This window comes from Capricornis sumatraensis, chromosome X, assembly GCF_032405125.1.
Source record: "Capricornis sumatraensis isolate serow.1 chromosome X, serow.2, whole genome shotgun sequence".
In the NCBI taxonomy this organism is placed as follows: Eukaryota; Metazoa; Chordata; class Mammalia; order Artiodactyla; family Bovidae; genus Capricornis; species Capricornis sumatraensis.
The window spans coordinates 26100510-26117525 of NC_091092.1; the positions used below are offsets into that span (position 1 = coordinate 26100510).

General features: G+C 38.3%; 1 protein-coding gene across 1 annotated transcript in view; it reads left to right on the forward strand.

The window, feature by feature from the left end:
• LOC138071583 (dedicator of cytokinesis protein 11-like) overlaps positions 1-17016 on the forward strand; it is a 41504-nt gene that overhangs the window by 19453 nt on the left and 5035 nt on the right. The window contains 7 exon segments of the mRNA XM_068963098.1: positions 2817-2829; positions 4558-4662; positions 5186-5331; positions 12255-12465; positions 12838-13036; positions 13472-13561; positions 15058-15196. Of these exon segments, the coding sequence (XP_068819199.1) occupies positions 2817-2829; positions 4558-4662; positions 5186-5331; positions 12255-12465; positions 12838-13036; positions 13472-13561; positions 15058-15196 (903 nt within the window).

The following is a 17016-nucleotide window of genomic DNA, read 5'->3' on the forward strand; positions in this document are numbered from 1 at the left end:
TTAAAAAACACTGAAATGCACTAAAATTAAAGTCCTTCCTTATATTCATTTAAATTTTCCAAATGAAATTAAGGATGCAATGTTTAAAATATGTATTAGAATTAACATTATGCCAGTTGTTCCTACAGCATTTTTACTAGCAATCTCCCCTTCTCCACTCATGGCAGAGAATAATCCATGTTGTCCTCACTAAAAGCAAAAAGTTACTGGATTTCCATGATGTCTGGGAAGAGATATAGGTGTAATTCTATGCTTTCCAATTTAATGGTGAGACTAAAGTTGCTAGCAGATGACAGTAGCGGAGATAATAAGTTACTAGGAATTACCCTTTTATTTCATGCAAAGATGGGCTCGATAAAGGACAGAAATGGTATGGACCTAACAAAAGCAGAAGATATTAGAAGAGCTGGCAAGAATACATGGAAGAATTGTACAAAAAAGATCTTCACGACCCAGATAATCATAATGATGTGATCACTCATCTAGAGCCAGACATCTTGGAATGTGAAGTCAAGTGGGCCTTAGAAAGCATCACTACAAACAAAGCTAGTGGAGGTGATGGAATTCCAGTGGAGCTATTTCAAATCCTGAAAGATGATACTGTGAAAGTGCTGCACTCAATATGCCAGCAAATTTGGAAAACTCAGCAGTGGCCACAGGACTGGAAAAGGTCAGTTTTCAGTCCAATCCCAAAGAAAGGCAATGCCAAAGAATGCTCAAACTACTGCACAATTGCACTCATCTCACATGCTAGTAAAGTAATGCTCAAAATTCTCCAAGGCAGACTTCAGCAATACGTGAACCGCGAACTCCCTGATGTTCAAGCTGGTTTTAGGAAAGGCAGAGGAACCAGAGATCAAATTGCCAACATCCGCTGGATCATGGAAAAAGCAAGAGAGTTCCAGAAAAACATCTATTTCTGCTTTATTGACTATGCCAAAGCCTTTGACTGTGTGGATCACAATAAACTGTGGAAAATTCTGAGAGGGATGGGAATACCAGAACACCTAACCTGCCTCTTGAGCAACTTGTATGCAGGTCAGGAAGCAACAGTTAGAACTGGACATGGAACAACAGACTGGTTCCAAATAGGAAAAGGAGTACGTCAAGGCTGTATATTGTCACTCTGCTGATTTAACTTCCATGCCGAGTACATCATGAGAAACGCTGGACTGGAAGAAACACAAGCCGGAATCAAGATTGCCGGGAGAAATATCAATCACCTCAGATATGCAGATGACACCACCCTTAAGGCAGAAAGTGAAGAGGAGCTTTTTAAAAAGCCTCTTGATGAAAGTGAAAGAGGAGAGCGGAAAAGTTGACTTAAAGCTCAACATTCAGAAAACGAAGATCATGGCATCCGGTCCCATCACTTCATGGGAAATAGATGGGGAAACAGTGGAAACATGTCTGACTTTATTTTTGGGGGCTCCAAAATCACTGCAGATGGTGACTGCAGCCATGAAATTAAAAGACGCTTACTCCTTGGAAGAAAAGTTATGACCAACTTATAGTATATTAAAAAGCAGAGACATTACTTTGCCAACTAAGGTCCATCTAGTCAAGGCTATGGTTTCTCCTCTGGTCATGTATGGATGTGAGAGTTGGACTGTGAAGAAGGCTGAGCGCTGAAGAATTGATGCTTTCGAACTGTGGTGTTGGAGAAGACTCTTGAGAGTCCCTTGGACTGCAAGGAGATCCAACCAGTCCATTCTGAAGGAGATCAGCCCTGGGATTTCTTTGGAAGGAATGATGCTAAAGCTGAAACTCCAGTACTTTGGCCACCTCATGAGAAGTGTTGACTCATTGGAAAGGACTCTGATGCTGGGAGGGATTAGGGGCAGGAGGAGAAGGGGACGACCGAGGATGAGATGGCTGGATGGCATTACGGACTTGATGGATGTGAGTCTGAGTGAACTCCGGGAGGAGGTGATGAACAGTGATGCCTGGCATGCTGCGATTCATGGGGTCACAAAGAGTCGGACATGACTGAGCGACTGAACTGAACTGAAATGAACTGAGGAGCTTTTCCAGTTTTGTCTGCCACATAAATCTTTGATCAAGGGGAATTACTAAAGAACAGTAGTACGGCTGTTACCACCAGCACGCAACAGAACTTTTTATATTCAAAAATCTGAGTCTGTATCATAATTTTTTACCCCTGCTATGCTGGAAAGGGGTGCTTTAAGACTTAGCCATTTTTAAAAGCAAAGCAATTTATCCTTAAACATATGTAGCAAGTAGTCTTTCATTGTTTAAGGGTCCAAGAGTGAAAAAATACATTTAATGTTATCTGTGTAGTGTTCTAATCTCTTCTCCACATTGGCTCTTATCAAACTCACTTTTTCTTCCTGGGTTCTGGGTCTTCCTACTCTTTGCCCTGCTTTTGCTGTATATGGGGACATGCCTTAAAAGTCATAGTGGATTTCAAGTGATTATATTAAAAAGTGAGTTAAGTAATGAAATCTATGTCCTGCTGATGACAAACAATAGCTTATGAGACAAGACAAGAATTGGCATTGCTCTTTCTGTCAAAGCATTGCCTCCTAAGAACCTTTGTAAAAGTTCCAAAGTACCTACTCTCTTACTCTTAGGTTGAAGACCAAGTTATTAGAAACCCAGAGAACATTTTGCTACTCACTTGACTAATAGGGATAAAAGAAAAATATATATTCCCTACACATTAAAGGAAACAATAGATTCTATTGGGGAGCTATTCCTATTTCCTTGTAGAGAGGCAAGGGTCTGAATAGATTCCGAACCATCCTGCATGGGATGAAGTAATTTTTCAGTGTTCCTTATAGGGTGGGCTGAAGAGTCTCAGCCACAGCAGCCATTAAGGAAGGAAAGCTTCCCTCAAATTGACTTCAGCTGCAGAAGACAGTATGGAAAGAATGTGAAAGAAAGAACATCTGCTTCTGGGCTCCCCTTTTAGCATTGAAATGAAATTCACCAGCATACAGTGAACCGTTTTCTAGTTTGCAGTTCAGTGGCATTTAGTGCAGTCTTAATATTATGCTCCAACCACCTGTCTCTAGTTTCAAAACATTTTCATCATCCGATGTAAAACTCAATCTCCTTCCAGGAATCACTCTTCACCCCCTCCCTCACCCCACCGGTGACCACTAATCCGCTTTCCGTCTATGGATTTGCCTGTTCTGGACGTGTCATAAAAAAGATGAATGCAAGATGTGACCTTTTGTGTCTGGCTTCTTTTACTTAGCATAATATTTCGAGGTTCATTCAAGTTGTAACCTATATCAGAACTTGATTCCTTTTTCATGGCTGAATGATATTCCATGGTATGGCTACATCAAAATTTGTTTGTATGTTTGGGTTTTTCCGCATTTGGGCTGTTAGAAACAGTGCTGTTCTAAACAGTTATTATAAGTTTCTGTGTGGGCATGTTTTTGTTTATCTTGGAAAAATACCTAAGAGGGGAATTGCTGAGTCACAGAGTAATTCTATTAACTTTTGAGAAACCACCTAATTGTTGTCCCTTTTATCTTCCTACCAGCAGATCTGATTGGCAGTTGTGTTTGGGGGTTCTTTTTAGAACCTAGTGAATGTGGCATCCTAGTGAATGTGAAATGGTGTAACATTGTGGTTTTGCTTTCTATTTCCTTAATGATTAATGATTTTGAACAGCTTTTCATGTCTTTGTTGGCCATTTTTATATAGTCTCTGGAGACATGTCTATTCAGGTCCTTTCTTCACTTTTTTTTTTATATATATATTTTTTTTCACTTCAATACTGTATTGGTTTTGCCATACATAGACATGAATCCACCACAGGTGTACATGTGTTCCCAACCCTGAAACTCCCTCCCACCACCCACCCCATATCATCTCTCTGGGTCATCCCAATCTTTGCTCACGTTTAAATTGGGTTGTTTGTCATCGTGTTGTTGAACTATGAGAGTTCCTTATATTTTTTGGATAAGAAAACATCAGATATGTGATTTGCTAACATTTTCTCCTGGTCTGTATGGTGTCTTTTCACATTCTAGATAATGTTTTTTACATAGTACATTCCCTTTTCTGAGTGTGTAGAAGAATATATTTTTTGGAAGTGTCTGTGAACTTGTTATAAAAGCATTCCTCACTCAGGCTTTTACTGGTTTTTTTGTGTCTGCATTTTACTTTCCGTTTCTAAAGTGTTTGCATGATCGTTTATTCCCATCTTTCCACTTTAGGGCTCAAGCACACCATTTTGCTTCTTTTTCAGCTACAATAATTCAGACATGAAGATAAAAGTAGTCAATAACACAGTACTTTTAATGTATATACTACCATTGAGATATGAATGACATGAAGCATGATATTTAGAATTATAGTGTTATTTGACCATTTTAAGCTCTACCCTCTCACCTAAACTTGTTGAGGCATTTTTTCTGTGACCATGGGAGAAGGGACTGCAAATGACCCCACCAAAACCATTTTGAAAAGGAAATGGTGTTGCTTTTTTCCCCTTATGCATTTATTGTAGACATTTCATAACTAACCAAAAGATAAAGCTAATTTGTTAATTCTCATATTTTCGGAAACTTACTCAAGTTTATAGAACTCTTCATGGAGCTTACACAAAAATTTTGGAAGTTACGCACACAAAGAAAAGACTTTTAGGCACCTTCTTCAGAGTTGCCTTTTATGGCCAAGTAAGTATACTTTAGTTCAAAAGTTGCTTGCCTTTTTAAACATTCACCTTGAATTATTAGGTTACCATAGCAGCAGTTACTGGTTCTAGGGTTCTGTCTGGGTAAAGCACCTGTCCCAACAGCAGGTGTGACACTTTTCTGAGTGTAATGTTCACTTTGGTTTCCATATTTAGTCCACGAGGGCAGAGGATAGCATATAAGATTTGAACATTTCCTTCAGTTTCATTTTCAGTCAGGCTTCTTAAATGTTTCTTTAATACCTAGTACTGAAAGTTTTCAAATAAAAATCAGGTAAGTAGGCAAGTGATGAAAAATTGAGTGTAAAAACCTTCAGGCAAATGATAAGCTCATATGACTGTGAGTTTGAACGTTCTCATTTATTTCAGGTACAATATATGTACGTGGCTTCTAGAACTATTATGTAAAATTTAGCAAATACATTATTTCAGATTACTTAGTAGATGTTCTCTACATGCTGCATTTGCTCATAATGCTTATAAAGTATTCTATGTTTAACTTTATAATAGTCTTTTTTGAAGAAGAGGATGGAAAGGAGTACATCTATAAAGAGCCAAATCTCACCGGCCTCTCAGAGATTTCCCTGAGACTTGTTAAACTTTATGGTGAAAAATTTGGTACAGAGAATGTCAAAATAATTCAGGATTCAGACAAGGTAACATGCCCTGCATTTTGAAATCATTATTTATTAGTTCCAGATGTGGCACATTGCTTCTGACTTTTTCCTTTTTTAGCTGGTGGAGGAGAAGAAGGGGAAATAGAGTCTTTCCAGATCCTAAAAGAAAGGACAGGGGCTTTGGAATCAGAGAGAAGGATTCAGATCTCCATTCTCTGCCACTTACTAGCTGTGTGACCATGGGGAATATACTTAACCTCTCTGGGCCTCATTGTTCTCATTAGTAAAATGAACTGAATAATAGTGCCTTCCTCATAGAGTGTTGCATGAATTCAGTTCAGTTCAGTCGTGTCCTACTCTTTGCAACCCCATGGACTGCACCATGCCAGGCTTCCCTGTCCTTCACCAACTCCCGGAGCTTGCTCAAAATCATGTGCATTGAGTCGGTGATGCCATCCAACCATCTCATCGTTTGTCATCCCCTTCTGCTCCTGCCTTCAATCTTTCCCAGCATCAGGGCCTTTGCCAATGAGTCAGTTCTTTGCATCAGGTGGCCAAAGTATTGGAGTTTCAGCCTCAGCATCAGTCCTTCCAAAGAATATTCAGGGTTGATTTGCATTAGTATGGACTGGTTGGATCTCCTTGCAGTCCAAGGGACTCTCAAGAGTCTTCTCCAGCACCACAGTTCAAAAGCATCAGCTTTCCTTATAGTCCAACTCTCACATCCATACATGACTACTGGATAAACCGTAGCTTTCACTAGATGGACCTTTGTCAGCAAAGTAATGTCTCTGCTTTTTAATATGCTGTCTAGGTTGGTCATAGCTTTTCTTCCAGTGAGCAAGCATCTTTTAATTTCATGGCGGCAGTCACCATCTGCAGTGATTTTGGAGCCCAAGAAAATAAAGCCTGTCACTGTTTCCATTGTTTTCCCATCAATTTGCCATGAAGTAGTGGGACAGGATGCCATGATCTTCATTTTTTGAATATTGGGTTTTAAGCCAACTTTATCACTTTCCTCTTTCACTTTCATCACGAGCTCTTTTGTTCCTCTTCACTGTCTGTCATTAAGGGTGGTGTCCTCTGCATATCTGAGGTTACTGATATTTCTCCTGGCAATCTTCATCCAGCTTGTGCTTCATCCTGTCTGAAATTTTGCATGGTGTACTCTGCATATATGTTAAATAAGCAGGGTGACAATATACATCCTTGATAGTTGTAGGGATTAAATTACTCAATGTATGGAAAGTGATTAGAGTTCCTGATATATAAGAAAGCATTTGATACTAACAGAAACTAGCATGCTCAATAGAAGTTAGCCATTATTGTTAATGTTGTTGTGCCGCATGAGTGTCAATTTCATACTTTATGATTAAAATCATCTTAGGTGGGACTTCTCTGGTGGTCCAGTGGGCAAGAGTTTGCCTGCCAATGACGGAGACACAGGTTTGATCCCTGGTCCAGGAGGATTCCACATCTGTGGGGAACCTAAACCTGTGCGCCAAGCTACTGTGCCTGTGCTCTGGATCCTGGACACCACAACTAGAGAGTACTCCCAGCTCACTACAACGAGAGAGAGCCCACACAGTGCAGCAAAGAAGATCAAATGCAGCCAAAAATAAAAATAAATAAATGCGATTTTTAAAAGAAAAATCATCTTATGACACACCTTTCACTCTTAAGATAGCCTTAGTTCAGTAGTTATATTGGCAGTGATGTAGGTTTAGGAGAGATACCTTGATCTAAAGATGATCATACCCACTGGACCCTGCCAAGGCAAGGATGAGAAAGGTTCCAGCAATGAGGCTGTTTCTTAGAAACACATAGTTCCAGATAGACAGAATTGCGGAAGAGCACAATGGGAATGACTGATTGTCCTTAGTCACCATGGGCATGTTCAGGATGAGAGCTGATTTTTAAGGTAGGAAAGACCTTTAATACAGTGCAAGATCTGCAGGCCCCAGAAATACGTACGGAGTGACTGTGATGTGCATGGTGCTCTGCAAAACACTTGCAGCATTGCCAGAGTGAAAAGCCCTTGGTGATGGTAAAGACACTTCATTTTCTACCATGGAAATGATCTCTTCACTTTGTAAATTTAGCTACAACTTATGGAGATGATTTTACCTTGAACATATGCCTTGGACGTTTAAAAGTAGGTATACTGACAGGCCCAGAATTTATGAATATTTGGCAAAACCGCTCTGCTGCTTATCAGTTTCCGTCTTCTGTGTTGTTTTATTGAATTAAGACCATAGAGAAATTTCTTTTGTAGCCAGCAAGTTTTAGGCTTGCTACCACACTACTGATACTACAAATGGAAAGTTATTAGAAAGCCAGGCTTGCAGAAGAATATGCAGTTTTCTACATTATGCTGCCTCTGAAAACCTGGCCAACAGGCACTGATGAGAAACCACCATCAGGCAGCTGGACTCCTGACCCTCTTTGTAAACACAATATTTCAGTCACTCTTCATAGGTAACAGAGAAAAGAAGCAGTTGCTACTTTTAAAATCCTTCTTCTTTCTTAGTGTGTGAAGTTAAAATTTCAAACAGTCTTTCCCTTGCCAAAGAACTAAATCTGCTTAAGGGCACAAACAGGTTAAAGAACAGTGGGCAATATTTTCCAGTATTTTAAATGTATGTTTTATTGGATCCAATAATTTTGCATTCAAGATTTTATCTTGTAGATGTACACAAAGATGTACGTTTAGGATGTTTATTGCTATAAGGTTTATATAACAAAAACCTGGAAACAATCTGTGTCCATACTGTTAATGAAATGGTACTACCCTCACAATGGATATAGGTAAACTACCTAAAAAATGTATAAGTATTGATACGAACCAACCAAGATACATTCTTGAGAGAAAAAGGTGAGATGCCGACATTATGGGCAGGATGATTACATTTGTGAAAACTGATGTTTACATACACTCACTTGTGTCTGCTTAGGAAATTTCTGGAATGATGCAAAGTTGCTTTTTAATTTACTTATTTTAATAGGAGGATAATTACTTTACAATATTGTGGGGTTTTTTTGCTGTACCTCAGTATGAATCAGCCATAGATGGAATGATACAAAAGTGTTAATAGTTATCCCTAAGGAGATAGACTAGAGTCTTACAGAGAAGAAAAACATTTATTTTTCAAGGGTAGCCTCATGTACTACTTGAATGTTTTACCATATACTTTATTTTTTATAAGGTTAAAATCAGTCTTGACCTCTTTTTATTTCTTTTCTATGTTTTGTCTTAGGCAGATAATTAACTTCAACTATTTCCTTAGGTTTCTCTGGAGAAATCTAGATATTTAATGGGAAAGAAAAGAAAGAATTTTTGAATTTAGGCTTTTTGGAGAAGTTTTAAAAGCTACTAAGAAAATTTCTATCCCTGTCACATGATTGAATACAGTGTTTGCTATGGGTTTTCCACAGTGGCCCTTGGTCAGATTGTAGTCATTGCTTGTATTCCTAGTTTGTTGAGTGTTGTCATTATGAAAAAGTGTTAATTTTGTCAAATGCATTTTCTGCATTGTTTGAGATGATCGTGATTTTCTTTTCCTTCATTCTGTTAATGCAGTGTATTGCTTCTTTTGTTGCAGAGCGTGGGCTCTAGAGTACATGGGTTCAGTAGTTGTGGTACAGGGGCTTTTTTAGTTGTGGTGCCCTGGCTTAGTTGTCTTGCAGTGAGATCTTAGTTCCCCTACTGGTGATTGAACCCACGTCCCCTGCAATGGATGGAGGATTCTTAACAACTGGACCACCAGGAAAGTCCTATAGACTAATAATATTTTAATGTAAAGTCTCTCAAATCATGTGGCAATCAAAAAAGAGAAATATGTTGCTATTGTTATGATAATACTAGATTTTATAATTACCCATGGATTTACCTTTACCAAGACCTTCATACAGTTTTGAATTACTGTCTGATGTTCTTTCATTGTGATCAGCAGGACTCCCTCTGGTGTTTCATATGGGGCAAGCCTAGTGGTGTAAAAGCTGGCTTAAAACTCAACATTCAAAGAATGAAGATCATGGCATCGCGTTCCACTACTTCATGGCAAATTGATGGGGAAACATTGGAAAAAGTGACAAGCTTTATTTTCTTGGGCTCCAAAATCACTGCAGATGCTGACTGTAGCCATGAAATTAAAAGACACTTGCTTGTTGGAAGAAAAGCTATGACAAAAAAAAAAAAAAAAGCTATGACTCACCTAGACAGCATATTAAAAAGCAGAGACATTACTTTGCTGACAAAGGTCCATCTAGTCAAACTATGGTTTTTCCAATATTAATGTATGGATGTGAGAGTTGGACTATAAAGAAAGCTGAGCACAGAACAGTTGATGCTTTTAAACTGTGGTGCTGGAGAAGGCTCTTGAGAGTCCCTTGGACTGCCAGGAGATCCAACCAGTCCATCCTAATGGAAATCAACCCTGAATATTCTTTGGAAGGACTGATGCTGAGGCTGAAACTCCAATACTTTGGCCACCTGATGCAAAGAACTGATTCATTGGAAAAGCCAGGAGCAGAAGGGGATGACAAAGGATGAGATGGTTGGATGGCATCACCAACTCAATGGACATGATTTTGAGCAAGCTCCGGGAGTTGGTGAGGAACAGGGAAGCCTGGCATGGTGCAGTCCATGGGGTGGCAAAGAGTAGGATACGACTGAGTAACTGAAGTGAACTGAGTGGTAATGAACTCCTTCAGCTCTTCTTTATCTGGGAATGTCTTAATTTCTCCCTCACAATTAAGGACAGTTTTGCAAGATATTGAATTCTTGATTAATAGATTTGTTTTTTTCTTTAAAGTCCACTGCCTTCTGACCTCCAAGGTTTTGATGAGAAATCTGACCCTCTTACTCAGGATTTCTTGTATGTGACAAGTCTGTCTCTCACTTCTTGCAAAATTCTCTTTGCGATAGTAAAGTAATTATCCTTCAATTAAAAAACATTGATTTTTTAAAAAAGAAAAAATTCTCTCTTTGGCTTTGACTTTTGACATTTGATTTTCATATGTCTCAGCATGGATCTGTTTGAGTTACCCTGCTTGGAGTTTGTTGAGTTTTGTGTCTTTCATAAGATTTGAGTTTTCACCCATTATTTCTTCAGATAGCCTCCCTGCCCCTTTCTCTCTCTGTTCTCCTTCAAAGACTCCCATAGTGTGCATGTTCACCTGCTGGATGATATTTCTCAGGTTCCATAGCCTCTGTCCTCTTCAATTTTTTTCCTTTGTGTTCCTCTGATCCATCTTTGACATTGTCTTATCTTTACATTGGCTATACCTGCTGAAATGTGTCCTTGAATCCCTCTGGTGATGTTTTATTTCCGTTATTGTAATTTTCAGCTCTGAAAAAAAAGGTTTTGGTTTCCTTTTCGATTTTCTTAGCTATTTATTGATACCGGCATTTTGTTGATACATAATTTCCTTGACTTTTCCCACCACTTCTTTTAGTTCTTTGATCATGAATACTGTTGTTTTAATCTCTTTTTCTAGGGGCTCTCCTATCACTTTTTTTCAGTGACAATGTCTATTGGTTTATTTTTCTGTTTTGAAAGGGCCATACTTTCCTATTTCTTTGTATGCCTTGCAATTTTTTTGTTGTTGAAAACTGGACATTTGAATTTAATATTGTGATCTTTCTGGAAATCAGATTCTGTCCCTGTCCCAGAGTTTCCTGGGTTTTGTTTTTGTTTTTAATTGTTGTAAGCTGTGTCTGTCCCAAGAATCAGCCTGAGGTATAAATTTGGGGTCTTCTCTAATCTTTTCTGAGCCTGTGCCTTCCCCTGAGCATGTGCAGTGACTTTCTAGTCACCCTCATTTATGCAGTTACCTTTGAACAGTCTAGTGTTGGATGTCCAGCTCCTAAGAGGGGATGGAGAGGAAAATGAAGAGGAGAGGAGAGGAAAGGTGCTGGTCTGTTAAATCCCCTGAAAGTCATTTTAGGCAGAGTGGGAGGGCATTGCAACAAAGGGAAGAGGTGGTATAAAAATGGCCACAGCCCCCTTGACTGTCCCCCTGTGATCAGAAGCAGCAATCAGCAGTCATAGCACAGATTCACAATATTTGGAAGACAGGGTCTTTGTTCATCCTGGCTCCTACAAGCTGTTATAAGAATATGCACACAGCTATCTGCCGTAGTATTTCAGGGATGAGGTATGGGTTGCTGCCATTATGCCCAGAGTTAAAACTGAACAAAATCAAAATTAAGGTCATTTTCTGTCCAAGTCTTCCCCTGGAAGTTGCAAGTCTTCAACAGACTCCAGAGTTCCAAAATTGTTCCATCAGATAGGTAATGATGGTGTAACTATTGTCTCTGTAAGGAGATAGATGTCTGGTGCTCTGCCATCTTCTGAGAATCCTCTCTGTAATAGGTATTTTTTGAGGTGGAATTCAAATGTTCAGTTAGCCATTTTAATATATGGGGAACACATGTACAACCGTGGTGGATTCAAGTCAATGTATGGCAAAATCAGTGCAGTATTATAAAGAATTAACCTCCAATTAAAATAAATAAATTGATATTTAAAAAATTAAAAAATAAATATACATAAAGATTTAAAAAAAGAAATTGAATGTAACATAAAAGGAAGTAAAAGTAAATTTTTTAAAAAGGAAATGCTCAGCATGATCTCTGGTTTGTCAATAAATATATATGCGTAGAAAAAAAGATTACAAGGAAATATATGAGAATGTAAATGATGGTCATTGCTGAGTGGTAGCATTGCAGTTTTTTCTGTCTACATTTCTATAATCTCCAAATAGGCTTCTGTAACTTCTTAATAATCAGAAGGAGACAATCCTTGAAGAAAGAGCAAAGACCTCTTCCAAGTGTGTATTCATCTCACAGTGTATTCAATGACACTGTTCCTCAGTTGATCTCAGAGGTGTTAGTAGCTTACATGTACCCCGTTTTCCCTTCTGTTTTAAATAAAAAACAAAACTTTCTTAGTTTCCAGGTAAATGTCAAAGAGCTTGATCCCAAATATGCTCATATCCAAGTCACTTATGTGAAGCCCTACTTTAATGATAAAGAACTCACAGAAAGAAAAACTGAGTTTGAAAGAAACCATAATATCAACAGATTTGTTTTAGAGGCTCCTTATACATTGTCAGGCAAAAAGCAAGGTTGTATAGAAGAACAGTGCAAAGGCCGTACAATCTTGACTAGTAAGTAGGACTTGGCATAACTTCTTTGTTTGACATGATCTTTTTTGATACATACCGGCAGCAGCTGGTCAGCAGGAAAATGTAATTGAAGTTTTAATGGTTTATTGTTCCGCTGTTCAGTCACTCACTTGCACAAACATGCTATGTTATAAACCATTCCTTTCCCATATATAATTATGTAATTCATGCTTAGTCTGAGTCGTCTCAGAGAGAATTTCTCCTTCAGTCCTGAAGTAATACGGCACCTATTTGGTTTCTAAGGGATTTTCCAGAGAAAATATGGGGAGAATTAAGCACAGTAGATTTTTGTTTTAATTTGGCTGTTTGATTTGCTATCTTAAAAACTCATTTGTCAATCTTAATCTTTCATAGCTTCAAACTCATTTTCATATGTGAAGAAGAGGATCGCTATAAACTATGAACAGCAGATTCATTTAAAGCCAATTGATGTTGCCACTGATGAAATAAAAGATAAAACTGCAGAGCTGCAAAAGCTTTGCTCTTCTGCTGACGTGGACATGATTCAGCTCCAACTTAAATTGCAGGGCTGTGTTTCAGTGCAGGTATGTTGGTTGCTAAGCATGTATTAAACGTTTCTTGTTGTACGTCTTGCTTTCATAAGGGAAAAGCACTAATTGTAATTGTCTTATACTCTGACTGGGTGCAAAAACCTCTACATTTTTTATTAATTCAATAAAGACATTATGTTCAGTTTCTATAAATTTTGTGTTATGTCAGAGAGCTTTAACGTAAATCCCTCTGACTAGAGCCAAGTCCTATATTTAGATAGCAGAAAGTGTTAACTACCTTGCTAGAGTATAATTTTGGCAGATGATTTGCTTTAGTTAATCTTTTTCAAATAAATTTATAATAAGACAGTAAATATGTTTCTCTGGTATGGATCTTTAACATAGTATTCTTTTTAAAAAGAGAAATGCAAAAATTACTTTTTAAATTATATTCTGACAACTCTCATTTTCTCCTTTTGTAATTTAGGTAAATGAAGGCCATTAGCATAAGCGAGGGCTGTCTTAAATGACAGTCAAGCTAGAAAGTATCCACCCAAAAAAGTAAATGCGTTGAAAGACATATTTAGGTAAGTGCTTTGTAGTTTTCAGATCAGACCACTATTTTTTTTTTTTACTCCATTGTCTTCTTAAGTAGAACCAAAATATTCACCAAATAATGTGCCTCGAAAAAAATTCTCGGTTCCCTTTTATAACGTTTAAGTTACCTTCTAATGGTATTTTAGGTAGTGAGGAAATGTGTGATCTCTGTATTGCTGCATGACTGTAACAATCTCCTATTGACCCAAGGCATTAAATATGGCAACCACTTCACTGCTCTGGATATTCTGACACAAACGGAAGCCTCCATTCGTTACGTGATTTCCTCCTTTGCCTGGTTGACCTCATGTCACAGCTTTTCCAGATCGTTTAGTGTAGGAAGGGTTGGATAGGCTTACTTCTATCCTGTATCCTTAGTTCGACTTGGATTCTGCCAGTCTAGGGCATACGACATCATCTCTGGACTGAGAGTCCCTCTAAGCCAAGGCATGTTTGAATGGTCACACAGTAGAAAAAGTCTGTTTTGTGTATAAAAGAGTTTACATTCAGAATAAGAGAGAGAGATGAGTAAAGCAGAGTGAGTAGAAAGATAACTTCCACTCATTTGCTCCCAACTTACTTCATTTATTTTTCCTATCTCTGTATTATCAGCTATCTCAGGTTATAGAGCAACCAGTAGTCATTCATTCAATATTTATTAATGCCTGCTGCTGCTGCTACTGCTGAGTCACTTCAGTTGTGTCTGACTCTGTGCGACCCCGTAGATGGCAGCCCACCAGGCTCCCCCATCCCTGGGATTCTCCAGGCAAGAATACTGGAGTGGGTTGCCGTTTCCTTCTCCAGTGCATGAAAGTGAAAAGTGAAAGTGAAGTCCAACTCTTAGCAACCCCATGGACTGCAGCCTACCAGGCAAGAACACTGGAGTGGTGTGCCATTGCCTTCTCTGTATTAATGCCTGGTATGTACAAAAAGATTCTAGTTGCTATGATAGGGATACAGAACAAATGGTCAGTGAGGTACTTTGTCCCCTAAGTTTTGCATTCTCATTATGGACATTAAACATATGAAACACACAAAATAATGGAAACATATTCTTATAAGTCATCAACTCCCTGTTGCCACTCCTACCAACCCAGGGCAGATACTTCATGCCTATAACACCCAGCACTGTACTGGGTACATAGCCCCAAATTAGCTATTTTTGAATAAATGACATTATCTACAGAGATAAACTACTGTGAGCACAACCATAGCTGATATCATATCAAGTAAGTGACTGAGCAGGTAGGCTTCCTAGAGGGTATATATTTTGACCTAGGTTTTGAAAGAGATAAGAAACCAGAAGCAAAGGTGGAAAAGAAAAGAGATTTCAGACTTAGGAGATGACATTAGCAGAAACACAGTGAGAAAATATGGGATTCTAATCTTCCTTCTAGGCAAGCCGTGGTTAAAGTAAATATTAAATGATCAGTGAGACTTTTGAGTAATAAGTAACAAACACTTTATCTTTGCTCTTCATCTACAGGAAGTTCATCCAAGCATGCAGCATTGCACTGGAACTAAATGAGTGGTTAATGAAGGAGGATCAGATTGAATACCATGAAGGGCTCACATCAAATTTCAGAGACATGGTGAAAGAATTGTCTGACATTATTCATGAACAGGCAAGTATTAGAGTGAATGAAAATGAAAACATGATCTCGGGTCCCTAAAGTGTTACTTAGCAAACCTGTTAGTTTGAAATGGTGTTACATTGAAATCAAGTCTGTTCTTTTAAAATTTGTATATTTTTTAACCATTAAATGATGTAATGAAAATTAGAGTTTTAAAAATTCATCTAGTTTTTAACTGAAAGATAATTGCTTTACAGAATTTTGTTGCTTTCTGTCGAACATCAACATGAATCAACCATAACTATACATAGATTCCTCCCTCTTGAACCTCCCTCCCATCTCTCTCCCCTTCCTGCCCCTCTAGATTGATACAGAGCCCCTGTTTGAGTTTCCTGAGAGATATAGCAAATTTCCTTGGCTATCTATTTTACATATGGTGATGTAAGTTTCCATGTTACTCTCTCCATACATCTCCCCTCTCCTCCCCTCTCCCCATGTCCATAAGTCTATTCTTTATGTCTGTTTCTCCATTGCTGCCTGGAAAATAAATCCTTCAGTACCAACTTTTAGATTCGGTATATATTCATCAGTATTCGATATTTAACTTTCTCTTTCTGACTTACTTCACTCTGTATAATAGGCTCTAGGTTCATCCACCTCATCAGAACTGACTCAAATGTGTTCCTTTTTATGGCTGTGTATCTGTATGACAACTTCTTTATCCATTCATCTGTCGATGGACATCTAGGTTGCTTCCATGTTCTAGCTATTGTAAACAGTGCTGCAATGAACAATGGGATACATGTGTCTTTTTCAATTTTGGTTTCCTCAGGGTATATGCCTAAGAGTGGGATTGCTGGGTCATATGTTGGTTTTATTCCTAGGTTTTGAAGGAACCTCCATACCATCTTCCATAGTGGCTGTATCAATTGACATTTCCACCAACAGTGCCAGAGCGTTCCCTTTTCTCCACACCCTCTCCAGCATTTATTGTTTGTAGACTTTTTGACAATGGCCATTCTGAGTGGAGTGAGATGATAGCGCGTTGTAGTTTTGATTTTCATTTCTCTAATAATGAGCGACGTTGAGCTCATTTTCATGTGTTTGTTAGCCATCTGTATGTCTTCTTTGGAGAAATGTCTGTTTAGGTCTTTTTGCCACCTTTTGATTGGATTGTTTGATTTTCCTGGTATTGAGTTGTATGAGCTACTTGTATATATTGGAAATTAATCCTTTGTCCGTTGTTTCATTTGCTATTGTTTCCTCCCATTCTAAGGGTTGTCTTTTCACCTTGCTTACAGTGTCCTTTGCTGTGATAAAGCTATGAAGTTTAATCAGGTCCCACTTGTTTATGTTTGTTTCTATTTCTGTTGCTCTAGGAGGTGGGTCATAGAAGATGTTGCTTTGATTTATGTCATTGAGTGTTTTGCCTATATTTTCCTCTAAGAGTTTTATAGTTTCTGGTCTTACATTTAGACTTTTAGGCCATTTTGAATTTATCTGTGTATGGTCTTAGGAAGTGTTCTAATTTGATTCTTTTACATGTAGCTGTCCAGTTTTCCCCGGACCATTTATTGAAGAGGCTCTCTTTGCCCCATTGTATATTCTTGGCTCCTTTGTCAAAACTAAGGTACCCATAGGTGCGTGAGTTGATTTCTGGGCTTTCTATCTTGTTCCATAGGTGTATATTTCTGTTTTTGTGCCAGTACCATACTCTCTTGATGACTGTAGCTTTGTAGTATAATCTGAAATCAGGAAAGTTGATTCCTCCAGCTCCAGTCTTCTTTCTCAAGACTGCTTTGGCTATTCAAGGTCTTTTTGTGTTTCCATATGAATTGTGAAAGTTTTTGTTTTAGTTCTGTGAAAAATGC